Source organism: Salvia splendens, chromosome 18, assembly GCF_004379255.2.
Source record: "Salvia splendens isolate huo1 chromosome 18, SspV2, whole genome shotgun sequence".
Lineage (NCBI taxonomy): Eukaryota > Viridiplantae > Streptophyta > Magnoliopsida > Lamiales > Lamiaceae > Salvia > Salvia splendens.
In genome coordinates, this window is record NC_056049.1 from 20,847,480 (window position 1) to 20,875,126 (window position 27,647).

A 27,647-nucleotide genomic window follows, 5' to 3' on the forward strand; every position below is an offset into this window, starting at 1 on the left:
GACTCCGAGAAGTTCCGGGCAGGTGTCGACGCTGGCTGGCCGAATAAGCAGTGACTGAACTATACCGGTGATTACAGCGGCAGCAGCGGCGGTTCCCACGACCTCCCCGAGGGTGCTCAGGAGCTCCCGTCCCCTCCATCGTTCGCTCGCCAAACTCGCCCGGCTGGTCAAAGGCGGGCGCAATGGGAATCGAGAGGGGGTCGCCGGTGGGTCCCAGGAGATCCAGTCGGCATCCCCCCTGTTGGCCAGTCGACAGCAGATCTTGCCTTCTTCGCGCGTCAACAAACGCGGGCTCAGATGGCCAAGACCTTAGCCGATTGGAAGACGGTAACTGACCCCGAGGAGAAGAGTTTTCTTCACGCAATGCTCGTGAGCATGCGAGCCGATTTGAATGCCGCCGCGGCACGGTTGGGGGGCGACGGCGACGGAGGCGACGAGGAGTGAGACGGAGGCGGTTTTTTTTTTTAATTAATGTAATTTTTTTAATTAATGTACTTTTTTAATTTTAATAATATAATTAAATTTTCTCGTATCTGTGTCGTAAATTTAATTCCGTATTTTGTGTGATTGTTAATTATTTGTTTTATATAATTTTGAGTGATGTGGCTAGGCTATTGCTGAGCTATTTGCTTGTTTTGATGATGTGACATGAGGATTTTTAGGGCTGATGATGTGGCAGGAGGAGTTTGTGGCTAGGCTATGGCTGAGCTATTCTTATTGTGGATGCTCTAAATTCAGGGGGTGTTCGGTTGACAAAATTAAATCTCATGATTAAATATGTATCATGTTTCCTATATGGATAGTCATATGATAATTAGTTATAGTCTCCCTTCTCCAACTAAAATAATCTCACAACTTAATCCTAGATGAATAGTCTCATGATATTAGTCATGGCAACCGAACACCACCTCAATGGACAAAATGTCCTTAGGATAAAAATAGGGCAAAAGGTCACAAAAAAGTGCAAAAAGGACTTCAAATCTGACTAACCCTATACTCCGTTAGTCCACTTTAGAGTCTATCAAATTCATCAACGATGTTGAATATGTAAACTCAATGGTAACGCATTAGTTTTCTAATTCACTTTTTTTTATATATTATGAATAAAAATTCATGTTAGTGCAAATAAAAATTCATCAACGATCATGAATGATATTGATTTATTAAATTAATAACTTTTTTTTATATAAAAATCATTAGTACAAGTATGTGATCCTTTTCAATTCACCTTCAAGTCTTGTAATTCTGAATGAAATTAAAAAGCAGAGCAACAGAGGGGATATTAAAAGTCGGGTAGATTCTAGCAGATAAATTAAGGATAGTAGTAAAAGAACTCTTTACATCAAATGAGAGGAAAGCAAGCCACCCACCTATATAACCCATACTAAATCCCATCAACACTAACCAACCCAAAAACTGCTGCACCAAACCAAAACCAATATCTGCAACTCACTCACAACAGACCATCTGTTCTTGCAGGCAACCTCCTTAAAAAGTTCATGGGACACGACGGAAGCCGGTCGCGAAACCTCGGGTGCCTCATCGAGTAGAATCCCATCACAATCACCACAACTCTGAGTGGAGTTATGTAGAGAACCACAGTGGCAACCAAGCAGAATATGAGAAACAGTGCAGTCGCCCTCGGATCCCTCCAGCTCAGCAGATTGTAGAACCTCTCCCCTTGCGTCGCCATGTCCCCAAGAACCGTCTGCACCCTCGAAGCAAGAGACCTCAGCCTATCATATCGCGATTTCAAGACCTCCATTTGCTTCACAGACGTCGGGAATGAGTCGAACTCCTCGTCCAATTCGTCGTTCAGGGCCATGTCAGCTTTAGACAGTTTCACATCCATGTGTGGAGGGTTGCGAGGCCGCCCCCGGTAATTCCACGTCCCGATCAAGAAAAGGTACAGAAACACAGTGCTCAAGATCAACCAAGGGAAGCATATGAATACCAAGAACACAATGTGGACTAAACCTGTCATCAAGGGACTCTTCCAACTGCTTATCTGATCAAACCATTTCAGTATTTTAGCAACCACAGAGAGGATCCCTGCCATTCTGAAATGATTGGCTCTGCTTCGTCTCATGCTCCACATGTTTGATCCGACATCGAGCATGTACTCCACCACCTCTTTTCTCAACGGTGGCTCTGCCCGGCCCAGCCTCGTTGACACAATCTGAGTAGCCTGATACCTCAGAACCTCAACCTGCTGGCAGCTGAGGGGCTGGAGGTAGTGAAGGCTCGGCAGCAGCGGCTGCGTGTAAAGCTGCAAGACATTGAACAAAGATGCGCAGGAGAACCTCACAGCCAACTGAATTTCACCCATTTTCTTCACACCAGAAGGTGAAAGCACTATGAGCGGATACGAATGCGTGTAGACACGACCTGTCTCGAGAGTGGAGAGGCGAATCCTCACCTTCCCGATTCTTGAATCCTTGCCACCTGCGTTCACTCCTTGCAAGTGGCAGTTGTCAAAGACTCCGACCGTGATGACAGTGCACGGGTCGTACACTTCCCACGTGTACTGCTCGTTCCACTTGGGATTGAAACTGTTGAGGATCGTTCTCGTTCTGATCCACTTCTGCCCATACTTGGCCACACAATAAGCATCCGTGAATCCCCTCCCGTCTCTGGACTTCATTGCCGCGAGATTCTGAGCATTCAAGATGCCTAACTCCAGCACCCCAACCGCAGGCTTCCAAAGCTGCCTAGCCGTGGCGCGAAGATCACTGCTGTAATGAGTCAATTCATCAAGAACGTGATAACCCCCATCGAAACAGATCCTCAGATGAAGCCTGCTGTTTATCCTACTCGCATTCCTCTGCCCATTCCCTCCAGCATTAGGCTTCTCAAGATTGTACCACCTGCTTCCGGGAGGCTTGAAATCGATCCGCTTCTCCACACCATTTAAAGGGATCACACACTGCCCCAATTCATCCTTCTTGTTCCCTATTCTCTCTTCCACACACAAAACCAACTGATCCTCAAACGGCTCCGAGACCGTGAACATCAGATCCTCATTCCATAGAGGATTCACATTCCTACTCTGAGAAATCTTAGTCCTCAAAACACTTTCCCCATGAGAAACTCTCACAAGGATCTCCGGCTGCTGCCGATTCTTATCAGAAATCTGCAATTCCTGCGCCTCAATCACATTAACCCTAAGATACCAAAGGCGAGGGGATAAATAGACCTTCGACCTAATTCCGTTGACGCCCTCGCCGTTAACACTCACGGCATCCAAATGCCAAGCTTCGGGGAACGCCTCATCGGCCTGCGTCCCCATCCAAATCGCAAACATTAGTTCGCCAGGCACCCTCTCGCCCCTCTGATTCTCCAGCCGGTACCACTCCGGCGCCAAGGGGCTATCCGGCGGCACCCTTCGAGGAACATCAATGCCGTCGAGCAAAATCATGCCGATCAGACCATCGCCGCCGCCCCTGCTCTTGTCCTTGACAGAAATCTCGATGTGTGGGGCATTTATCTGATCTTTGGATATCGAGAATACCTGATTCCACTCCGGATTGGACGTTTTCTGGAGATGCCGGGTGGAGGATTTGAGCCCTCCGAGGTTTAGTTCGACGTAAGGATCGGGGTTTCCCGGAAGCTCCTTGGACTTGACAATTCTGACGTAGAGATAGTCCATCTGCTCCACCAGGTCGAAGGCGGTGCCGACGCGATCGTTTCCGGCTACTCTCCCGCCGCCGAGGCTGGGCCGCGTCTCCCTCAGGTTGAATTCCTCCTCCATGGCTGCATTCTGGTGAGGATCGTGACTTTGATTTCTGTTGACGTTCTGGTTCTGATTTTGATTCTGGTTCTCATTCTGATTTTGATTTTGATTTTGATTCTGGTTCCGGTTTTGATTCTGGTTCCGGTTTTGGTTCGCCATTGCTGACAGACAGCGCGCTTCAAACCAAACTTCAACTGCAAAAAAAAAAGGAGCACCGGAAACACAATGAACAAAACTAGGAAAGTTTGATAGGCGGCTAAAAAATGGGATGCAATATGAAGGAGTTAATGGAGACGTTACAGAAAATGTGTGTTTTCTCCTAAATTTTGGGTAACGGGTTTGAGTATTAAAAGATTTCCATTTGAAAAACGAGGGAGAATTGATTTGATTTGTGTGGAAACGAATATATGTTTGTTTAATGCTTCAAACTAATAACAAAAACCCTTTCCGAAAAAAACAGGGGAACATAATTGTAAGCTAAATAAAAACCTTTTTTTTCCTCTGCGTGCGCTTGGAGGAACGGTTGTGGAAGAAGGTGATTATATACGTATAATTTGTGTATGTATATATGAATATGAACAAATCACAATTGATTGCGGTGTGCGTGTGTTTATTTATTGAGGGTTTATTTGTAGGGTTTAGGTGAAATTTTTAATCCTCAATTTTGGTAATTATATCTATTTTTATATTTTCTTGTAAAATAAGAGTATTAATCATCACTAAAAAGGGTTACTAATCAAATCTATCCAAACTTTTTTTTATAATTTATCACACTTTGAAATTATATCAATTTTATTTTCAATATGTACCAATTTTATCCCATGTTTTCCACCTTACTAATTTTATCACAATTTCTTCAATTTATATCAATTTAATCATTCTTCTACAAATATTTATTATATAAAAATAAAATATTTCTGACATGTATTCTAGTAACAATGAAATTGATTACATGGTAAAAAAATTGAGAAGAATAATTGATACTCTATAATGATTGTGATAAAATTGGGATCATTTTAATAAATTTCAATGATTGAGATAAGATTGATGAAATTGCAAAAGATTATGTTAGATTTGATTATTGATCCTTATTAAAAGTGTTATTCATTTCGCTCACCGAACTTCAGACCCAAACATAAATTAGAAAGAAAAACAGCTGACATATTGCCAAAATTTGAAAATTCCACTAGTAATTCTATAACATTTCAACAAGATGCAAGCGTTAAGATTTACATTAGTACTATTTCAAAATTTCAAGGCAGGCGACATTATTTTTAATTAAATGATAAGTGTGGAAATAATAATAATAATAATAATAATAATAATAATAATAATAACTAATTATAAAAATATTATGGAGGGTCCAGTGTCATGTGCATTCTTGATTTGGGTTCTGATCTAACTTTTTCAGAAACAATATACAGCTTTGTTTTATGTTACAGGTAGTAATTATGAAAAATAATTATGGTTATTCATCTATAAAGTTGAGAGGGACTCTTAGCAAGCATTGAATCCAGATATACTATAAATGGATGGTTGCTTATAATAAGTGTATGGCCAAATAAGCCAGTGTTTTGGTACTCCACTTCTCTCACTTGCGATTCTGTAAATGAAAATGAGGGGACCAATGTCCAGAAATTAATATGCATAAATATACAAATTTAATTGTATAAAAAAGGTCAATTTATAAGTAATAATATGTATATAAACAAATACCATAATATAATAAGTGAAATATATATATAAACAAATCATAACATAAAACTGATAATAGTATCTCCACTCCTTAGCTATCAACCTTATTTTCAATATATTGCCAAGTTTGCTTGAATACATATATATTAATGCTGTTCATTTGAGTCACACTTGTTTCTCTTACTTTATTTAATTTAATATCTTTGATCGGTCTCATTCGTCTTCCTTTTTATGAATACTAGTATACCTTTTATGGGTAAGATTAAAGATCAAAAAAAGTATGGATCATGCATGCCATTGGCTATTTCTAATTATGACTAGAAGACTAGAACTCTACCAATCTACATTAGAAAGGTTTCCAAATATACATTCAAACCAACCATTAAACTCCCAAACTTTGAGTTATTAGCCAGCAAAAGATGGTCTTATTTATTCTTTTAGGAAAATTGCCGGAAAAATGATGAAGTTTGGACAAATTTTGATCCACCTTGCAACTTTAAAAAACAGGCAAAAAATCTTGAAATTAACTAAATGACCATATATGGCGTTTAGATATGATTTCTTGGCTACCATATTACATACATTTTTTTTACTATCATATTAAAATTTCATGGCTTATTTCGAATAATTTTTAAAGTTGTCGGGAGAACCATATTTTGACCAAATTTCATGATTTTCCAGAGTTATTTCCCTATCCTTTCAAGGTGGTACACATGTTTGGTAGTTATACATGTATTTAGTATACAATTATAATTGACTTATTTATGAGGTTATTTTATTAAGAAAAATTGCTAGAAAAAACATTTATATTTGTTGAATTCTAGTTAATCCAGCAATTTTAAAAATTATTCAACAAAATCATGTAGTTTAGATTTGCTTATAGTTATTCCACATCAAATTTTTTTTAGGTGGAATTATATGTGGTATGACAACTAAAAATAAAAATGTATATATTGATATCTCTAATAGTGAGTTAAACGACATCGTCTATTAATATAAAAAACAATGTCATTTTGTAAAAAAACATCAACAATGTTATTTTTTAATCAACTTTTAAATTTATTAGTCAAATCAGAATTTTACAAAACTTTATTTATTTGACAATTTAACCCTTTATTAATATAGGTGATTCTCTTATACATCATAAAATAAAATTAAAATTAGGTTAAAAACCAAAATTTTTAATTCTGTCATGCGTATGATTTATAGGAGTACATAATATAACAATTATTGATATGGCCCAATTACACTAATTTAGGGCACCCACAATGGGGCGACTGATGGCACGCCCGATGGCGGTCATCGTCCTCGGGCGCCCCATTGTGGGCTCGGCGGACGATGGGCGCGGACGATGACACGCGTTTTTATTTTTTTTGTATAAATACCTCTACCCCACCTTCATTTGTAACATTTCATTTCACGATTCCACTCTCGAAACTCACATTTACTACGAAATGGATTCAAGTCCCAATAGTCCGATATTTGGTGAGGCACGTTGGCCGGGTACAGAACCCGACGAATATCGGCCGTTCGACCTCAACACGCAGTACGATCCCGAATTCAGTACGGAATCATACGGTTTGGATGACATGGAGCCGTCTCCAAACCGACCCGTCGCACCCTCCCGCCGCGCCGCCGCCGCTTCCGCCCCCGCCAAAAAGAAGCGGATCCGGCACCGCGCGGAAAAGTTGCCACCTCCAGGCAATTGTGAAGAGTACGCCCCCGGCCGTACGAACTACCAGCAGGATGAAACCCTCGTATTGGCGAGGTGTTGGGTGGATATATCGGAGGACCCGATATTCGCGAACAACCCTGAGACAGGTGGCGTACTGGGAGCGCATCGCTGAGCGCTACAATGCGGCGAAGCCGCCGAGCGCGTACAAGCGCCAACGCAAGTAGCTCCGCAAGCACTGGGATCAGGTGAAGAAGCAAGTCAACCTATTCGCGGCGGAGTACGAGAAGTGCTCGAGGGAGCAGGGGAGCGGCGAGAGCTTGAGCGACGTGCGCGCTAAAGCGCTATTGTCGTACCAGTCCCTGTACGGAGACTTCAAGCATGAGGCCATCTGGGCGCTCTTGAGGGACAAGCAGAAGTTCCAAGGCAGGATTCTGCACACCGGTGCGACAAAGAGGACGAAGACCACCGAAGCTGGTGGTTACACGAGCAGCGAAAGTGGAACTCGTCCGGTGGACCTCAACCGGACGTATGAGGACATTGAGAGTTCCGGCACACCGATGTCCTCCCTGCGTCCCATAGGCGTGAAGGATGCGAAGGCCAAGGGGAAGGCGGCGGCGACATCATCCTCGACCGCCGCCGCCCTATCGCCGATCCCGATCCGGACCCTGAGCCGGACGGCCGCCGCGTATGAGTCGTTGGCAACAGCCTCGATGGCGAAGATATTGTTGCAGACGCACAAGGCCCTCAAGAAGTGTACGGACCCCGTCGAATATCCCCAGGGGTTGATCGATGAGCTGCGCCGGAAGTTGGGAATTGCGTAGATTAGCCAACTTGAATCGTGTAACTTTTGTGTAATTAATGCAATCTTCGCCGATTTTTAGTTAATCGTTATGTTTTTTAATTAGTTTGCATTATATATTTAAAAACATTTAAATTAATTAATAAAATAATAGTAAAACATATAGGGCGCGTCTTAGGGCGTCCCATTGTGAATGGCCTTTGTTAATTAGTACTTTATTCAATTTATTGCAACGATACTATATGTACTCCCATTTTCCTAAATCTCCCCATAATAGTAGTAGTACTCCCTCCGTCCCATGTTACTTGCACTTATTTCCTTTCTGGATGTCCCAAGTTATTTGCACTCTTTCCATTTTTAGTAAAAATTATCACCTACAACCGCAATTGTTGACTTTGCTCATCACTCATTCCTTAATCTCCGTGCCGAAAAGCAAACGTGCGAGTAGCACGGGACGGAGGGAGTACTTCTTATCATGCTGAATATTTTAAATTCATTTTTATAGAATCATTACTTTATTACTTGAATCCCAAGAAAAATTCCAAGTCCACATAGTGGATGGACAGAGCCGTCATTGACTATTGACGAAGAAAATTATTTAAAACGTCAAAATCAACCCCCAATAATAAAATTTTGCTTGCCCACCAAGCTCACTCACTTTTACAGTTTTACTATATATAATTTGCTACTTGTGCAGCTTTGCATATAATCAACACACATCTCTCTACAATAATATTCCAAAGATTATACCATACTGATTTACAGAGCTTCTTTAGTTATTTGCCTCGCCAATATATATAATCATGTCTTTCTTCTCAAACTTATTCAGCTGCTTCAAGATTTCGTCATCGCCGCCGCCCTCACCAAAGAAAGACAAGGATAGACAGAAGTCGCCCCGTGCACCTATTCCCGTGTCGTACTTTCCTATTAACTCTCAAACCTCGCGCTTATAGTGTTAGATTTTACGTGCCTCCGAGGGCTAGGCATGGTCTATTCATTGCAGTGTGCACACCTGCTACGTGAAAGAGAGACCAACCATGTTCTAGTGAGATTCCATACCAAAATTAATTGGTGACAAGTCAAGATTGCTTATCTCAGGCAAAACATGTACTAGTCAAGTCTATTTAAATGCAGACTAGTTCAATTGGCTCGAGCCCATATTTTGTCAGATCTAGGAATACATGGAGTAGTCTGACCAACTTTTGGGTCGAGCTACTATTTAATTGTAACCTCGACAATCAATAAAGATCCATGAATTTGTTTACCACAATATACATTGTGTCTATATAGGCTTTCTTGTATGTAAGTTATCTGTCTTTACTTTTTTAAAAATAATTTAGGGCATACAGTCTCTATTTTTTCTAGCAAGTCAATCTTCCCATTTATATTTCTCTATTCAAATACATCTAATTTTGTATAAATATTATTGAGTTTATTAGTATATAATTATTTTCTGTATCAATAAAACTTGAGCATTACAGAAAAAATAAGAATAATGAATAGTATAAATAACAAAAGATCAAAACCATGAAAATTTCACGTAAGCATGTTAGAGCATCCGCAGCGGTGGCGGTCGTCGCCACCGCCGTCCGTGCCAGCGGCAAGGAGAAGGGTCGCCGCCGCTGCGCTCACGCCGCTGGCACGGCGCTGCTCGATGTATCGAGCACGTCCGTGCCAGCGGACGCACACGTGGCGGCACGGGATTGGGCAACGGCGTAGCCGTTGCATTCAAACTTTTTTTTTAAATCGGTATTTAATTATAAATAATGCTAAAAAATAAAAAAAAATATTTTCCAAATCCCAAAAATATGGCCGTTTTTTTCCCGTTTTTTCTGAATTTTTTTGATTTTTTTTTTATTTTTTCCCCCAAAATATCTATAAATACACACATTCATCACTCATTTATCACATCAATTCATCTCTCATTCATCTCTCATTCATAATTCTTATACAAACTATCAACACATTCAACCTTCACTCAAAACATCAAATGGATTTCACTCATCTCATGGCGGAAGCGGAGCGCGAAGAACAAGAATACTACGAACAACATCGTGCCGCTTACGAAGCATATGTCGCGGCGAATACCCCCGCTCATCCTCCTCAACGCACTAGATCAAATCGCCGCTACATCCATCGTGACCGGGAGGGAGCCCACGAAAGGCTCGTTGCCGACTACTTTGCCGACCATCCGCGGTTTCCGGCAGATTACTTCAGGCGCCGTTTTCGCATGTCAAAGCGCTTGTTCATGCGAATTGTCAACACATTGTCCGCACGTGTTGAATACTTTCAAACAGGTGTAGATGCAGCCGGCCGACAAAGTATCACGGTGTTGCAGAAGTGTACGTGTGCCATCCGACAACTCGCTACTGGGCAAACGGCCGACATCTTCGACGAGTATTTGCATATCGGTGAGTCCACTGGAATCCTTTGTTTAAAGAATTTTTGCGAGGGCGTTCGTTCTGCTTTTGGGGATGAATTCCTTCGGGCACCCACCACCGATGATTGCCAACGGTTGCTTCGTCTTCACGAATCAGTCCATGGCTTTCCCGGAATGCTTGACAGCATTGACTGCATGCATTGGAGGTGGAAGAATTGCCCGACTGCTTGGAGGGGGAAACACTTAAGCGGTCACAAAGGCGGCGGCCCAACACTTATCCTTGAGGCGGTCGCCGACTATCGCCTATGGATTTGGCATGCATATTTCGGCGTTGCCGGATCCAACAACGACTTGAACGTGCTCTATTCTTCACCACTCTTCAATGATGTGATGAATGGTGTAGCACCGGCGATCGACTTCACCATCAACGGAAATACATACCGCATGGGTTACTATCTCGCCGATGGTATCTACCCAAGGTGGTCGACGTTCGTGAAGACGCTCCACAACCCGCACGACCCGAGCCGGGTTCTTTTTGCGCAGCGTCAAGAGTCAGCGCGGAAGGACGTCGAAAGAGCCTTCGGGGTCCTTCAAGCTCGATTCAACATTGTGAAGGCACCGGCTCGGCTGTGGTACGTGAATAATATCGCCGACATCATGTTCACGTGTATTATATTACACAACATGATTATAGCCGACGAAGGGCCGAGGGCGGCTAGCTTCTACGACGAGGACGAAGCCGGAAGCTCAACAGCGAGGTCTCCCCCACGCCGAGGCGAGCATACGACGGTTGGCCAGAGGATCGAGACAAGACACACAATGCGCGATACTCGAATCCACAATCAACTACAAGAAGACCTAATCAACCACATGTGGGCGAAATTCGGCAACGAGTAGTGGTTTTTTTAATTTTTAGGATTTTAATTATGTAATTTTTAATTTTTAGGATTTTAATTATGTAATTTTTATTTTTAGGATTTTAATTATGTAATGTTTAATTTTATTTGTCATTTGTAATATTTATTGTGGTTTTTAAATGAATTTTAATATTATGGAAATGTTATTGTTTAATTGAATTTTAAATTAATTGTGCTCGTCCTTGCGGAAGAGCACAGTTGTGGGTGTTGTGCTCTTGCCAGAGAGCAGACATGAATAGTACCGCCCGGGCCCACAACCGTGCCGCTGGCAAGAGCACGGTTGTGGATGCTCTTAGTCCAACCTGGAATAAAAGGATTAAAAAAACGTGGAATAAAAGGATGGTGTGACAATAATTAATATTTTAAATATAATCGAAGTAATACACCACAGATCAAAAGTGGGAATGATGAAACACAAAAAAGCGATTTGCTATCAATTGGACCAAAATATTTGAATTGGGCCTGATTAGTAGAAATACGACAAGTAATCAATCTTGGGCCTAATTTCTATTTATACTAATATATGGTTATTAAATTTGAACATGATCCATGCAGGTTACCAAAATTATTCAGTAGTACATGAATCCTTACTATTGATGATTTTTTTGCTCTCAAATTAAAATATTCATTCAATATTGAAACTCAAATCCGACTCTGGCTTTTGAAGGCCTTTCGCCTGGAATTTAAATTCAAATTTATGAATATTGGATTAATATTTTATCATGAATTAATGTTGTCTTGTTGCTAAAAGCCATTGATAATTCTGTAATGAATGGGGTTGTAAGACATATTCTTTAATTTTTCGGTTTGTTATTTGATCATTAAAGAAACTTTTTAAAGCTGGTTTTTATATTCGATGTTGGAATTATGTGAATACAAAGAAATTCAATAAAATCCATATTTCGATGTGTTTCATGACTCCTCCTATTCCTTTTTTTTTTGAGAAATTCATTTGATTATAAAATTCCTACTAATTTATCTTCAAGGAAGAAGCACATCTGCTTTAATATGAAGCCAAAATTGGAATCTTTAATATTTCAAATCAGTACTTCCATCGAATTTTTAGTATTTCAAATTTATCAGGTGTCACTGAGGTTTTATAAATCAACTAAATTTATTAATTCCAAAAAATCAGATAAAAGTTAACAAAAATCAATATGCTCCTTATCAACTAGTACTATATGGTAAGTTTGTTATTCTTCTTTGCCCATATAATTAGAATGAAGTTAATTAAAAATACCTCAAAGTGGTGTTCCAAGACTACAACCTAATTTCATGTATAAATTATATTTTTTGAGCTGGGCGAAAAAATGTTGGAGTATCGTACTACGCCTTCCGTCCCGCTTTAGCAAATCCGGTTACTTTTAAGCATTTATTTTGTAAAAATGATAATAAATAGTTAAAGTAGAGAAATGATAAAGTAAGAGAGAATAATGTAGATAAGACTATTCTGTACACTATTCTCTCTCTTACTTCACAATTTCTTCACTTTAACTATTTATTATCATTTTTATAAAATGAGTGTTTAAAAGTGACCGAGACTGCTAAAACGAGACGAAGAGAGTATTATGTTTGGTTATTAGCTGAAAATGTCGTATGATTAAATTGTACTCCTTAATAATTAATTGAAAACATCTACTAACCAATCATGACCTGTTCAATCTGAGTGACTAATGCCAAAATATCCGACTTGTCCACGTCTCTCATTTCAATGGTTGATTTTCAATTCTGATAAACTTACTTATCACTCATTGGACTCTTAATAATAAAAAAAATAAATTAAGAATCCACAAGGAATTCTCTTAGTAATGTAACAACATCATCAACATTGCCATTTCTTGGTCTATCAAATCTTGCATTGATTCACTATAAATAACCATTCCAAAGAGTAGCCTCTCATCCCACAACTATCCTAATAGGAAAGTAACTCAAGATGAGAAATTTTTTTTTCCAGACTTGTGTTTGAAGAATGAGTTTGTTGTCAAGTATTTTAGGGTGTTTTGTGTGTTCGTCTCCGCGAGTATCCGACACGACCTCGCAAATCTCCGACAATAGTAAGCGCAAGAATGAAAAGAAGTCGGCGCATGCTCCAATTCCAGTATCTTACTTCCCAATCAACTCCAGACTCTCCTATTTATAGGTGCTGCCTTTGTGGATATAAACCTTTCTGTTTCTTTGAGATATGGTTTTGTTTTCATTGTTCAGAGAAGGTTTCTTCAAGTTGTGATTCTATGTAGAAATTCAAAAAAATCATACTATCGTTGAAGAAGATTTTTTCTAACTCTCCTTCCGAAATGACTTTGTTATTTTTTTTTTTTTTGTGAAATTGCATCTGATATAACAATTAAAAATAAAACGGTCATATTTGTAATATACTTATTACACTTAAGCGGTCATATTTTTTGCAGTTGAATGGTTGCAAACAAATTAAAATTCATAACTTTTTCTAATTAATTTTTTAAGCTATACTACAAAATATCATTACTCTCTTATAAATTAGAAAATAAAGTTAAAATTGGGTTAAACACCTAAATGACAGTTTGAACGCTCCATATGATTTAAACATAATATAACGATTGTTGATATTAGGGGTGCTTATTCAGCCGGTTCCGGTTAGAACCGGACCGGTTAACTGGTAACAAAATTTTCTAAATTCAAGAACCGGAACCGGCCGATTCCAGTTTGGAACCGGCAGGTTAAAGCAACAATATTCATCATCCAATAACTAAAAACTTAAACAATTAAACATCTAAAAAAGTCCAACACTTAAAAATATTCGACAAGTCAATACCTAAATTATAAAATAGGGTTAAGAACTTGAATAATAGTAATGGTATATTAAGTTATATTAATATGAAATTATAAAATATAAATTAAAAATTAAATTAAAATTTAATCCGGTTCCTGGTTAGGAACCGGTCGGTATCGGTTAGAACCGGAACCGGTTTTATAAAAAAAAATGGAACCGGTACCGGTCCGGTTCCTTAATTAACCGATTGGTTCCGGTTTCAATTCCGGTTAACCGAGAACCGGTTAAGCACCCCTAGTTGATATGGTCTAATTCCATTAATTTAGCTAATTCGTATTACTAATACATATATACTGTACTGTTCAATTTCATGGTATAATGCGTCCCTTTATAAGTGGGACGTTTTCTTAGTCACGGAATTTTAAAAAATGAGGTTTAAAGAGTTAAGTGGAGAGAATAAAATAGAGGTGTGCGAGAGAATAAAGTAAGATAAAATAATTGTGTTATAATATGCCCAAAAAGAAAATGACTCACTTTAGGTGGGACATAACAAAAAGAAATATTCCCTCTGTCTCAATAAATTTGAAACATTTAGTTTCCGGCACGAAATTTTATACAGTCTTTTTTTATAAGTTAATGAAGAGAGAGTAAACTAAGATTAAAGAAAAAGTATAGATGAGGTTGTTTTCATTTTAAGAAACGTTTCATCTTTAATTAAACAACCCAAAAAGGAAAATGTTTTATTTTTAATAGCTAGAGGGAATACGAGTTGTTTATGTTGGGTTGGATGGAGTATACGTTTCAATTTCTCTCCATTATCATGCTGAATATTTAAATACACTTTTAAATATAATAATCACTCTTTATGCCCACGATTATAAGTCAAGTTCCCTTTTTCATCTGCCGATGATCAAGTGTTTTACTGTTTATAGCTTTTAATATTTGACTTCACAATCAACTAAATTGTTTTTTTTTTATATTTTATTATAAAATTAATAATATAAATTTGTTTTATATTTGATTATATTTCTTAAAATTCAATCTAAGCGAACTTTTGTCATTTAATCGAGAACCAAGGGTTGGGGAGTACATTATATGTATTGTATAGATCCAAATTCCAATATTCTCAACACACCGCTGGTGCGTGTCTTCCTTGTATTTAGATTTTTGGTGGAATTTTTATTGGGATTCAACCAATAAAGTAGTAAAAAATAAAAATAGTGCATGGACAAAGCCATCTTTGACTATTGACGAACAAAAATAATCATAACGTCGAAATCAAAACCCAATTGCTTGCTCATCAAGGTCACTCACTTTTATATAAGTTGCTAGTACTTAATTTTATGCAGCCTTGCATATATAATCAACGCACATCTCTCTAAAATAATATTCCAAATATTCTCACGTATAGAAAGCTTTTAGTTATTTGCCTCACCAATATAATCATGTCTTTTTTCTCGAGCTTGTTCACCTGCTTCAAGATTCCGCCGTCGTCGCTGCCCTCGCCGAAGAAAGACAAGGATAAACAGAAGTCGGCCCGTGCACCTATTCCCATGTCTTACTTTCCTATTAACTCTCAAATCTCACGCTTATAGTGTTAGATTTTACATGCCTCCGAGGGCTAGGCAGGGTCTATTCATTGAAGCTCGTGCACCTGATAAGCGAAATGAAAGCCAACCATATTCTAGTGAGATTCCATACCAAAATCAGTTGGTGGCGAGTCATGATTGCTTAGATTTTACTCCGGCCAAAACATGTAGTCAGGAGTAATTTGGCTCGAGCCCGAATTTTGTTAGGTCTAGGAACAGATGGCCTTGTCCGACCAATTTTCGTGCCGAGCTGGAATTTAACTTTGTCCTTTTTTGTGTCCTTTTTTGTAACTTCACAATATATAAGATCGTTGTATTAGTTTATCATATGTACATATTATTGTTCGCTGTGACTGTGGCTATTGACTTTTTTGTAGGTATATTTATTATCGTGTGTTTTAATTACTTTTTGAATGGATGCAAGAAATAAAGTAATAAACCATGATCAATTGTTAATTAATTATATTAAGAGTAATTATATAATAAAAATGATATAATGTTGTCTCCTAGTGCACCGGAAGGAAGCACAAATTAAATTCGTAAAAAAATAAATTGTAACGTTTGTTTTTTTAAATAAGTTCACTTATATAATATGATTGCGAAAATCGTTTTTGAAACATTAAGTAGCTCTTTAAACACTTGAAAATTCAAATAGAAACTAAAGAGATAAAGTGTGGTTCAAATTAGTTTAGTGTGTATGGTAATTTAGTTCAACTTTTATATTTTCTGATTCACTTTTTTCTTCAAATTAGTTCCCGTTCCTTCAAATGGGAAAACTAAACCCGGACGCCATCCTAAAACCAAACCGAGGTCCATCCCAAAGCCAATCAAAACAAACCTTTCGGGTAAGCTAACCCTAATTCTGGAATTCATATTTTGTTCACAGTTTTTCATTTAATTGAGATAATTAACGTTTTGTTTTTCATGCAATCTTGGTCCGTTTTGTTAAAGAAAGTTCAATATTGGGTGAATTTATTGGATGAAGTATTTTGGATTGATGTAACTGAATTTTTCAAATTATAAGATGAACTGTGTTGTTCAACATCAGTTGATGCATTTTTTTCACATTTAACTAAAATTGTTGTGTTGTGAAGCATATGTATGCCTAGATACTAAATTGATGAGTTGATTTTGACTATATGATGATTCAGTACAATGTTTAATCAAGTGATGCACAATGTCTGATACTTTGACAAGGTTCAGGGAACAAGGGTGCTACTCCAGAAGCCAACAATGAAAGTGGGACCAAGGGTGCTACTTTAGAAGCCAACGACGTCAATGCGAACAATAGTCCTACTTTTGAAGCCCATAATGTCAAATGTGTGTTTGTTTAACTGATAATTGTAATACATTCTGTATCATTAACCGTACTGATCATAATCCTTTTTAGGATCGAAGAGAAGCAGGGAACGAATGAAGAGTTGCTTTAGGGGTTATTGATGAGAGTGTGAAGAACTTTGGGTTGTAACAGTATATGATATTTGATAGGTTTTTTTTGCTGCAATTCATTCAGTTGAGGATGAATTCTGAATCAATTTTTTTTTTGCTGCCATTGATAACGGTAGTTCCAAAACTAAGAATTAATTTCATTAACAATGTGCAATAATATAATAAGCTCAATCGCAGTCCTCTCACATTGATAAGCTCAGCCCAAACCTATTTTTACAAGTCTAATTCTAGTTGGATCAATATAATAAGCAAAGAAGGCTGGTGTATATGCAGGCCAAGCCCAATTACAAAGGCCCATTATTCTTGTCATAGAAAATCTGGAGCGGCTCAAACTCAAAGCATCGCACTTTTAACTGAATTTGAATCCCAATTTCAGTTCGGGAAACCCTAGGGTTTTTTCTTCTACTATTTTGATTTCAAGACTAAATTTCCTCAATTTCTGCGCATATTTTTTGTTTCTCCCTTCCATTTTTTTTTAATTTTGCAATTTTGATAGTACTATACTAGTATAGATAATAGATCAGCAGTGATAATGGATCTCTGGCGCAAAAGGGGCAGACCAGACGCCGCCTTCTCTGGGAACGGAGGCTTCAAAAGGTCGAGAGAAGGTTAGAAATTTGAATTAACATTTCCTTTAACTCAGTTTTTCCGATTCGATTCTTTTTCCGTTTTATCGGCGGTTTTGTCTTCTCATCTACTCTTTTCTTCTCTTTTGTCATTTGATGCAGACGCTTTCAGGTCTCGATTTTAGCTGCAGCCGATGCAGGTTATGAGGTGGAATCAAATTGCCTACAAATAAGTACATGTCCGTGAATTTTTTTACAGAACCTCCATTTTGGAGGGAAGAGTAGTAGTCATTGGTTATTTTGTTAGATTAATAGGCAACAGCTGTTGGGACCGAAAACCTATCATCGGCCGCCACCGCTCGCCGCCATGAGCAGCGCCAAATCCCGCAACTTCCGCCGCCGTTCCGGCGACGACGAAGACGAAGAACCCAGCACCTTCGTCACACCATCCACCACCAAAACCTCTGCCACCACAAACAAACCCTCCACCACCAATAAACCCAAAAAGCCGACCCCTCAGTCCGGTGCCAAAAGTCTCCTTTCATTCGCTGACGACGACGATGAAGAATCTCCGTTTTCTCGGCCACCGCCAAAGCCATCTTCCTCGTCTCGATTCCCCAAATCTTCTTCAGCTCACAAGCTCAGATCGTCAAAAGACCGAATTGCTCCTCACCCTCCATCTTCGTCCCTCCCCTCCAATGTCCAGCCACAGGCTGGCGTCTACACAAAAGAAGCCCTATTAGAGCTTCAGAAGAATACTAAAACCCTGGCCGCGCCAGCTCGGAATAGGCCAAAGCCCGACCCCGAGCCTGTTGTTGTGTTGAAGGGTTTGATCAAACCCGTGATTTCGAGCGAATTGGATGCCGCAGCTACTGGAAAAGGTCTGGATAGTAGTGATGATGATATGATGTTTGATCGTAGGGTCAAAGATTCAAGCGTTGAAGCTAAATTGAAGGATATTCAGATAGGGCCGGGTTTTAGGGAGGATAAGGAAGGGATACCGGACCAGGCCACAATAGAAGCGATTAGGGCGAAGAGGGAGCGGCTGAGGCAGGCCAGGGCTGCAGCTCCGGATTACATCGCAATTGATGGAGGCAGTAATCATGGAGAGGCCGAAGGTCTGAGTGATGAAGAGCCGGAATTTCAAGGAAGGATTGGATTTTTTGGTGAAAAAATTGGCGGGAGTGACAAGAAAGGTGTTTTCGAGGATTTTGGGGAGAGGTCAGTGCCGAAAGAGAGGGGAATGGAAGTTGTTAGTGATGAAGAGGATGATGAGGATAAGATGTGGGAGGAAGAGCAAGTGAGGAAAGGGTTGGGGAAGAGGCTGGATGATGGTATTGGGGTTCAAGGAGCGGGTGCTACTGTTGGCGGTTTAAGTAGGTTGTCATCTAGTTTAGGGTACTCTGTTGCACTTCCTCGTGGAATGCATCATCCTGCCCAAAATGTGGATGATAGAAGTAGCTATAACAATGTTGGAGGGGCAAGCTTTGACATGTTTGGTGCTAAAGATATGTCTATTTCTCAGCAGGCTGAGCTTGCCAGAAAAGCCATGACTGAGAACCTGGAGAGGGTTCAGGAATCTCATGACCGAACAATGGTGTCTTTGGCGAAGACAAATGAAAATCTCTCTTCGTCTTTACTGAACGTTACTAGTCTGGAGGATTCCTTGTCGGCTGCCGGTGAGAAGTTCCTCTTTATGCAAAAGCTTCGTGAGTTTGTTTCAGTTATATGTGCATTTTTGCAGGTATGAATATAAAGTTTCCTCATGTAATGTTGGTTAATTCATTGATTTGTGAACATGCTATGCTTTTCAGTACCTTGCTCTTTGTTATACTTTCATGGAACGTAATTCTGGATTGATTATGTCCATAGTTGAAATACAAACCATTTCCCTTGAGTTTCTTGAGAGACTAGTAACAAACCATTGAGTTGTCATGTACTTATATTATACACCGACACAAGCAAGTACTCTTCCAGCAAAACAAGCAGAATAGAAGTGGCATAGTCTATTGAATAATTGTAGAAAAAGATAGTAGCATCTGTAAGTTTGTGGTAGATATTGTGAATTGGATAGAACTTTTCCTTGTAACATTATGATAACTAATGTAGAACGGTGGATTGGATGTAAAACCATAAATTTGTTGAACAAGGCCAACATGAAGAATTCTAGACATTTGAATCATTGAAAGTATGTCACTAGTGAAAGCAATATAAAAAACGTTGAATGCAATTATCTATGATTTTTATATACTTTGCAACTGTAATCCAATTAGTTTCACAACCTTATCCCCTTCAGCACTCTGAATCATCTATCTGTAGCCAACTTGATTGAATAGTGCATACAATCATCTATTTGCGTCTTATAATCTGCTATTATAATTGGGCTTGATGTCTTAAATATGAGTAATGCTGTTCCTTAAATTATTAATTCTTCCTCTTAACTTGTTTTAATGTTCGGCTAAAGAGCCTTACTTATGTTTTGGCTTAATGTGCTTTCACAGCATAAAGCTCCTTTCATTGAGGAACTTGAAGAACAAATGCAGAAGCTTCATGAAGAGCGTGCGAGAGCCATTGTAGAAAGAAGAGCTGCAGATAATGATGACGAAATATCTGAGATAGAATTAGCTATTGCTGCAGCACGGTTAGAACTCTCTAAAGGAAGCAGTGCAGAAAAAGTAGCAGCTGCCATCGCTGCTTCCCAGGCTGCCTCTGCTAATGCAAGGGGAGCTAAAGGTGCACCAGTGGAGCTGGATGAATTTGGCAGAGATGTGAATCTGCAGAAACGGATGGATATTACTAGAAGATCAGAAGCTCGGAAACGAAGGCGAGCCAAAGCTGATTTAAAGAGGAAGTTGGCCATGGAAAATGACAGTTCCGTTCAACTTATGGAAGGAGAATTCAGCACTGATGAAAGTGATACTGAGACAAGTGCTCACGAGTCAACCCATAATCAATTACTTCTAGTTGCTGGCAAAATCTTTAGTGATGCAGCGGAGGAATATTCTCAATTTTCGATGGTTGTGGAAAAATTTGAGAAGTGGAAGAAAGATTATGCCACAAGCTATCGTGAGGCATATATGTCCTTAAGTATACCTGCTATTTTTTCACCTTATGTGAGATTAGAGCTTCTAAAGTGGGACCCACTTCATGAAGATTCAGATTTTATGGATATGAAATGGTATGCACTACACACAATATTTTCTGTTTGTTATTTCTTTTACCCCATAGTATGAAACACTCCCATTCTGGTTATTTATCATCCCTGTATAATTTTAGTCAAATAGTGTTCTGGAAAAACTGAGGACAGGTTCACAAAACAGGATAATGTTTTAAAAATCTTTATGTGTATGAATTCTTAGCTTTATTTTCTTGATAAACATTACTCCCTCCGTCCCCGAATAAGAGTCGCTAATTTCCTTTTTAGGCCGTCCCCCATTAAGAGTCGCTCTTCATTTTTACCATAAATGGTAGTAGGTCCCACATTCCACTAACCCACTCCACTCACATTTTATTATAAAATCAATATAAAAAAGTGGGTCCCACATTCCACTAACTTTTTCAACCAACTTTTCTTTACATTTCTTAAAACTCGTGCCCGGTCAAACAAGGACTCCTACTAGGGGACGGAGGGAGTATTTTATTCCATTTATTGACTGGTAGTACTCTGGGCGGTTTTCTCTATCTGTACATTTTGAGATTTTTCTTTGCAATTTTACAAAATTTACTTGTTTTGACATGTTTTTCAAATATGTATTTGCACTAGGAAACATGTTGAAACTTTGAAATTTAGGGATGGTGTGAGGAGATACGATGCAAATAAAATTTATTGACTAATAATTCGTTTATTTATTAGCTGTTAGTAGTCTGGGCGGTTTTCTCTATTTGTACATTTTGAGATTTTTCTTTGCAATTTTACAGCATTACTTGTAAAGACATGTTATTTTTTAAATATTGTATTTGCACTAGGAAACTTGCCCAAACTTTGAAAGTTTGGGATGGTGGAGGAGATGCAATGCAAATAAAATTTATTGACTAATAATTCGTTTATTTATAAATTCAACTGTCTGTGTTTTATGCAGGTGTTCATTGCTCTTCAATTATGGCCTTCCGGAAGATGAAAATGGAAAGAATGGAGAGGATGCTGATGATGATGCAAATCTTATTCCTGAGCTGGTTGCAAAAGTTGCACTTCCTATTTTGCACCATCAGTTAGCCTTCTGTTGGGACATTCTTAGCACCCGTGAAACAAAGCATGCTATTTCTGCTATGGACATGGTCACAGAATTTGTAGGTTCCTCCAATTCAGCTGTTGGGAAACTGGTAGCTGTTCTTCGTGACCGTTTCACCACTGCTGTGAATGATTTGGTGGTAATGTTTCTAAACTTTATAAACTTGAACCCACTTTGTATTAATGAGTCATATCAATAGTTCTCAATGGCATTTTCTACCATATGATTTCTCAAATAGGTCCCCACATGGAGCCCACTTGAACTGAAGGTGGTACCTGATGCAGCAAGAGTTGCTGCATATAGGTTTGGCACCTCTGTTCGTTTGTTGAGGAACATATCTTTGTGGAGTAAGGTTCTTGCTATTTCTGTCGTCGAGAAGATTGCTCTTGATGAACTGTTGTGTGGCAAGATTCTTCCTCATCTGCGCAGCATACAGACAAACGTGCATGAAGCAATTCTACGAACAGAGAGGGTGATTGCTTCACTTAATGATGTATGGACCGGTTCTAGTGTTACAGAGGATCGAAGGTATGGCTTCTTTGTATTTCACAAGTTCATTTACTTGGCTCTGCAGCCCGTATAAAATGTGTATCCCTCACCTTACCATATTTGTAGAATTTTGTTTTTCTAGTTTAATTTTTCTTGGTAAATCTTTTAAGTATGCAATCAATAGAAAACTAAGTTTGGGTGTTGATTGAATGTAGCAAGAAACTGCAGCCGTTGGTGGAGTATGTGTTGCTGCTGGGGAAGACTATGGAGAGAAAGCATGGTAGCGGTGGCATGGAGAGCGAAACGGGTAAATTGGTGAGACGATTGAGGAAGATGCTGGTGGAGCTGAACCAGTACGACCATGCAAGAGCATTGTCAAGAAGCTTCAATATCAAGGAAGCTATCTGATGTTGTCTTTGTACAATTTTGATAATGACGGTAGCCTTAACTGTGTCGTTGTAATACTAATACCCCTTTTGTTTTGGTTACTATACTACCTCGTTACTACATCAACCATACTTATAATTAAGTAGTAGTATGAAATTGGCCTAGAAATGACTCTCTACTTTATTGAAACTATATGAAGATATTCAAAAGGGTCGCCCCAGCATGGAAATTAAAGAATTATAATTAGACATATTTTTGAATTTGAAGCATTATAAATGGCCAAGCCAAAATTGATTTTGGAACCGTTATTAATGGGTGGTAAACTAAGAACTTCCTCCTAAAAAGAAGCACATAATACAAAATAAATAATTAATGGAGTACTTGTCCGGACATATTGTCCAACCAATCACAATTGAAAAAATCTTATATTTCTCTTTCTTTTGTCTCTTAAAACACAACAATATGTTCGAATTTTTATCTGCGGAATCAAATTGAATAATAATTAAAAACTCAAGATCACAGCATAACATTCAGCAAGCCCAAAAAAACAGAACATGACAAGGATGGAGATCTATTTATGTAGAATAATTAGGTTCAGAAATGTACAAAAAAACCTCTATATTTTTTGTCAAAATGGATATTTATTAGTATTGTCTTCATAATAATATACTACTAGAATTTACCAAATAAAAACCTCTAAAAATACTAACAAGGAACATGAATTATGGACTCGGATCCTATACTGTACCTCAAAGCACAGTATGACTGCTAAAAGTCTATTCTCTCCATTTATCGACTGATATTGCAATTCTGATAAACTTGCTAAGTAGTTACTACTTCACAAAATATCTTGTATAAAATTGGTTTTCTATCTAGTAGTGGAGCAGTATTTTATGTTGATTATTAGCTGTAAATAACTACGGTGTAGTAACTAGACAAGACCTTTTCATAGTTCAAACTAAGTGACTCATTCCAACTATCCCATTTGTCCAAGTCTCTCATTTCATTGATTTACTTTGAAATTCTGATAAACTTTCTAACATTCATAATAAGAAATTAAAATCAAATAAGAATCCACATGGAACCATCTCAGTAAAGTAACAACATCATCAACATTGCCATTTCTTGGTCATAAAATCCTGGAGTAATTCACTATAAGTAACCATTGCAAAGATCCGTCAACCATAAAATAGAAAAGTAACTCAAAAAAAAAACTAGACTTTTGTTTGTAAAATGAGTTTCTTGTCAAGTATTCTAGGATGTTTTGTGTGTTCATTCTCGCGTGTATCTGATACGACCTCGCAAATCTCCGGCAATAGTAAACGCAAGAATGAAAAGAAGACGACGCGTGCTCGCGCTCGCGCTCCAATTCCCGCATCTTACTTCCCACTTAACTCCAGATTCTCTTATCTATAGGTGCTGCCTTTGTGGATATCAATCTTTCTGTTTCTTTGAGTTGTGGTTTTGTTTTCATTGTTGAGAGAATGTTTCTTCAAGTTGTGCTACTTTGTAGAAATTCAATAAAATGATGGAAGAGGATTTTTTTTTCAGTTTACCTTTCATGACTCTCTTATAATTTTAAGGATCATCATCCCTCATTTATATCAAGAATTGTAACAAAAGTCTTATCAATTTATATGTATATGTATAGTGTGTACAAGGTCTCTTGATACAACATTAAGAATAAATAAAAGAATTAATACATATATGCTTTCGTATTACTATACATGCTCCTCATTCAAAAGATGTATATTGAACTACACAAGGGAGACTCATGGAGCTATATTTATACCATCACAAGCCAGCAGTGTCTGGCCATGGCCGAATGCAACGCCACCAGAAGATCCCGTAGGCGTCCTGTGTGCCGGGCGTGAAGTTGAAGATCACGCCGTATGGCATTGGTTGAGATGATGATGTTAGTCCTTATTGTGCCGAATGAGCAAGTGTGGCATTGCACATGCATTCCGGGATTGGATATTTGGTGACGTCCCTCCCGGCCTTGCTAGTCCTGAGCTCCGGCTGGCCCAAGGAATCGCGGTGCAAGTCTTGGATGATGCTGTTGAACTCACTCTCCCCAACAGAGGACTTCATGAAATATTTCAGCATCTGCCTTTTGTTAGGGATTATAGTCTTCTTGTGCCCTGCATAGGCCCTCTGCCCCTGTTTGCAAAACAATACACCAAAAACACTTGATAAGCAACACAATTCATCAATAATCCTTCTCTACCTCACACACACACACACACACACCAAATACCTGAATGGCATGCCCCATATTCCCACCATGAGAAGCCATGAACACATCACTTTTCTCTGAAACTATGTAATCAATGGCGGCCATCAACGACGCTCGCTTTGCAAATGGCTCGAGCTCGCCCTGCAAGGCGAGGTCTTCTTTGTTGTAGAAGTGAGGAAACTGAGTTATGAGAGGAAGAAGTGTATCTTTCCCTCCCAATGGAATCCCTCCAGCCCAATAGATTCTTGCACTCTTAGGAGCCCCCAAAGCTTTGAGCAACCTAAACACACAACATACATAGCTTAGTACTATAGCTTGTAATTGGTGTTAGCAATTAGCAAAAGTCCTTCTTGTCTCATTCAAACCTTGCAACTTCCAAGGCATTTAAAGGGCACAGCCCGGCAAGTTTCCTCTGATCATAGGTCATGTTTGATCTCGAGGTCAAGAGCTTGGGACGCGCCTTCCTCTCGCTACTGATCATCTGGTCATACTCAGGACCGAGCCCGGGAAGGCATCCCGTCCTCACCCACACATCCTTTTCCATCCTGAGATGGAGGGCGACATACGGCCCCTTGCTCCTCATTCTCTCCGAAAGCCTGTTGCCTACTTCTGTGATATGAGGGGCGAACCGCAAGGCATGAAATGCAACCTGCAAATAGTCATTCCTGATCAACAACTGCACAAATTACTAACAAGATTGGTTTCATAACCACATAGCTATCTATCAAGATACCTTGCAGCGAAGCTTCTGAAGGTCGGAAGGAAGATCCTTCGAAAGCCTCGAATCCAAGCCACGCAATAGCAGCACACCATCCCTCCTAATCTGCATCAAACAAATGAGCAACATTATTAGATCATCACCTGCTATATGAGTATATTCTTCAAGAATTGAGTAAACATCAAGAATCAATTGAAGTGAGACTTACCCGTCGAATGTAACGTGATCGAATCCATTCGGGCGAGGCGTGGAGTGGGGTCGTCTTCTCCTCCACCGGCCGAGTCATCAAATGTGTAGAAGGGAGTGAGTTCACTATCCTCACATCACCACCCAACACACTCTTGAAATGATCCAAATTAAATATATCAGAAAACTCACTGCAACAACCACAAGAAGCCACTTCATTAACCAATCCCAAAATCAGCATCACAGTAAAAAATCAAGAAACGGTAAAAAAGATCAAACCTTTCGTCGCCCCAGATAACATTAACTTGCAAAATGGGCACCACAAGAGCGGCGCCGAGAATCCTAGCAATCACGACGGCGTCAACGATCTGATTCCGCTGCTGATTCATGCCGCCGGAAACCACCACCAGCAGATACTTAGTCCTCTCCTGCACAATCCCACGGCTCTCCGTTTTGTACTTTTCACTGAATTCCAAACACGGCCTAAACCCCATTCCATCAGGCTGCTTCCAAAACCCACTCTTTTCAACGATTTCTTCCTCGTTCCCCTGAGAACTCAACAGCCCCCGCGAGAGGAGAGAGCTCTGCCGCGAGATGAAACAGGGCTGGCCGGAAAAGGGAATTTTGGGGTCGAATTTAGCCCACAACTTGAGCATCCACAGAGAGCAGAAGCAGAAAATCAAGAAAAAGAGGAATCTTGGGGTGTTGAGGAGATTAAAAGCGCGAGTCTTCTTCTTCTTCTTGGGGGAATGCAGCAGAGACTCGAGAGAGGATTGGGAGATGGAGTTGATTATCTGAGACGGCACAGAGATGTAGCTCTGGTGCTTCTTCTTCGACACCGCCATGTGACACATTAAGACATACAATTTCAAGGTGTCTTTAATTGCAGACAAGAGTTAAATGGTGAATGGGTTTGAGTGAATTCGTATTAAATGGTGGTACAAGCACTAGGTGAAGATTTTAGAGAGAGAGAGGGTGAGGGCGGCGGGAAGGAGTGGCCGGGCAGAGTACGATCGATGCCGTTTGGCGATTTGTTTGGTGTTCATGTCAGTGTTTCTTTTGAATTTGTCTGCCGTTTTGTGTTTTATTTATAGCGTTTTGGCTCTTGAATTTCTTTAACGTGGGATGCTAATTAGGGCAGTTAATCTGTATTAACAACTTCAGCTTACGCCATTTTAAATTCGACTAATTCAATATCAGTATGGAATGTTTTGCTAATAGATTGTACTAATTGGAGATAAATATTACTCCATCCTATATTCTCGATATAGGCACATGCACGAGTATTTTGTGTTTTGACTCAATTTTTGTAAGTATTTTCAATTGTGTTTTAACAAGAAATTTAAAGGAATGATTTAAAAAATGTTATCAACATATAGCTGTATAAATTTTAAACTACTGTTGCAACTTGCAAGTTGTATTCTGTCAAGTGTAATTCTCAATAAAGCACCTACATTATTATATACTACTATCATCTTCAAAGATATGGTGAGTTCGTGACTTCTATTAAAAAATTTATAAATGTAGTTTATATCTTCTATAATTGGCTGGTTATACACGTTAAATGAAATTTGGTAGTAGTACATTGTTCGGAATGTCTAGTTGCGGAGGTATAAACTCATGTGATCATAATTTTCGAGTTTATAGACTCAAAAATTGCAAACCTCATTTTTGAAAAATCTAATTTAATACTCCATCCGTCCACGAAAAATAGGGCACATTGTGAATAACACGAGTTTTAATGTAGAATTGATAAAGTAAGAGAGACGGGAAAAAAGCAAGAGAGAAGTAATGTTAGTGGAATGTGTGGTCCATATTATTAGTAAGAGAAAAGTTGTTGAAAACTTTTC

The 27,647-nt window shown here is 39.0% G+C and overlaps 3 protein-coding genes across 4 annotated transcripts; 1 reads left to right on the forward strand and 2 right to left on the reverse strand.

Annotated features, from left to right (window-relative positions):
- Nucleotides 1–1,308: 1,308 nt before the first annotated feature.
- LOC121776252 (FT-interacting protein 4-like) lies at nt 1,309–4,294 on the reverse strand. 2 transcript variants are annotated; one of them, XM_042173412.1, is made up of 2 exons: nt 4,223–4,294; nt 1,309–3,927 (listed from the first exon to the last, which is right to left on the reverse strand). In XM_042173412.1, the coding sequence occupies exon 2, from the start codon at nt 3,890–3,892 to the stop codon at nt 1,454–1,456; it is 2,439 nt and encodes an 812-aa protein (XP_042029346.1). In that variant the 5' UTR covers nt 3,893–3,927; nt 4,223–4,294; the 3' UTR covers nt 1,309–1,453. The 2 variants fall into 2 exon arrangements, with proteins under 2 accessions (XP_042029346.1, XP_042029347.1); XM_042173413.1 differs by lacking the exon at nt 4,223–4,294 and adding an exon at nt 4,034–4,160.
- Nucleotides 4,295–17,345: 13,051 nt separating this feature from the next.
- LOC121776251 (transcriptional repressor ILP1-like) lies at nt 17,346–22,783 on the forward strand. The gene is made up of 6 exons (XM_042173410.1): nt 17,346–17,594; nt 17,715–19,296; nt 20,054–20,730; nt 21,632–21,920; nt 22,020–22,309; nt 22,486–22,783. The coding sequence occupies exons 2-6, from the start codon at nt 17,920–17,922 to the stop codon at nt 22,676–22,678; spliced, it is 2,826 nt and encodes a 941-aa protein (XP_042029344.1). The 5' UTR covers nt 17,346–17,594; nt 17,715–17,919; the 3' UTR covers nt 22,679–22,783.
- A 1,485-nt stretch (nt 22,784–24,268) lies between these two features.
- LOC121776253 (O-fucosyltransferase 20-like) lies at nt 24,269–26,871 on the reverse strand. Its single transcript, XM_042173414.1, has 6 exons — nt 26,077–26,871; nt 25,820–25,988; nt 25,627–25,716; nt 25,259–25,542; nt 24,915–25,173; nt 24,269–24,817 (listed from the first exon to the last, which is right to left on the reverse strand). Exons 1-6 carry the CDS (start codon nt 26,649–26,651, stop codon nt 24,581–24,583), a joined length of 1,614 nt encoding a protein of 537 aa, XP_042029348.1. The 5' UTR covers nt 26,652–26,871; the 3' UTR covers nt 24,269–24,580.
- Between the last annotated feature and the right edge of the window lie 776 nt (nt 26,872–27,647).

Bases quoted from the DNA above. Each gene is read 5' to 3' on its own strand.
- LOC121776253 (XM_042173414.1), bottom strand. From the start codon at position 26,651: ATGTGTCACATGGCGGTGTCGAAGAAGAAGCACCAGAGCTACATCTCT. The intron at 25,989-26,076 runs GTTTGATCTTTT...TGGTTGTTGCAG, and splicing joins GTTATCTGGGGCGACGAAAG to TGAGTTTTCTGATATATTTA. The intron at 25,174-25,258 runs GTTTGAATGAGA...TTGTGTGTTTAG, and splicing joins AATGCCTTGGAAGTTGCAAG to GTTGCTCAAAGCTTTGGGGG.
- LOC121776252 (XM_042173412.1), bottom strand. From the start codon at position 3,892: ATGGCGAACCAAAACCGGAACCAGAATCAAAACCGGAACCAGAATCAA.
- LOC121776251 (XM_042173410.1), top strand. From the start codon at position 17,920: ATGAGCAGCGCCAAATCCCGCAACTTCCGCCGCCGTTCCGGCGACGAC. The intron at 19,297-20,053 runs GTATGAATATAA...GTGCTTTCACAG, and splicing joins TTATATGTGCATTTTTGCAG to CATAAAGCTCCTTTCATTGA. The intron at 22,310-22,485 runs GTATGGCTTCTT...GATTGAATGTAG, and splicing joins AGTGTTACAGAGGATCGAAG to CAAGAAACTGCAGCCGTTGG.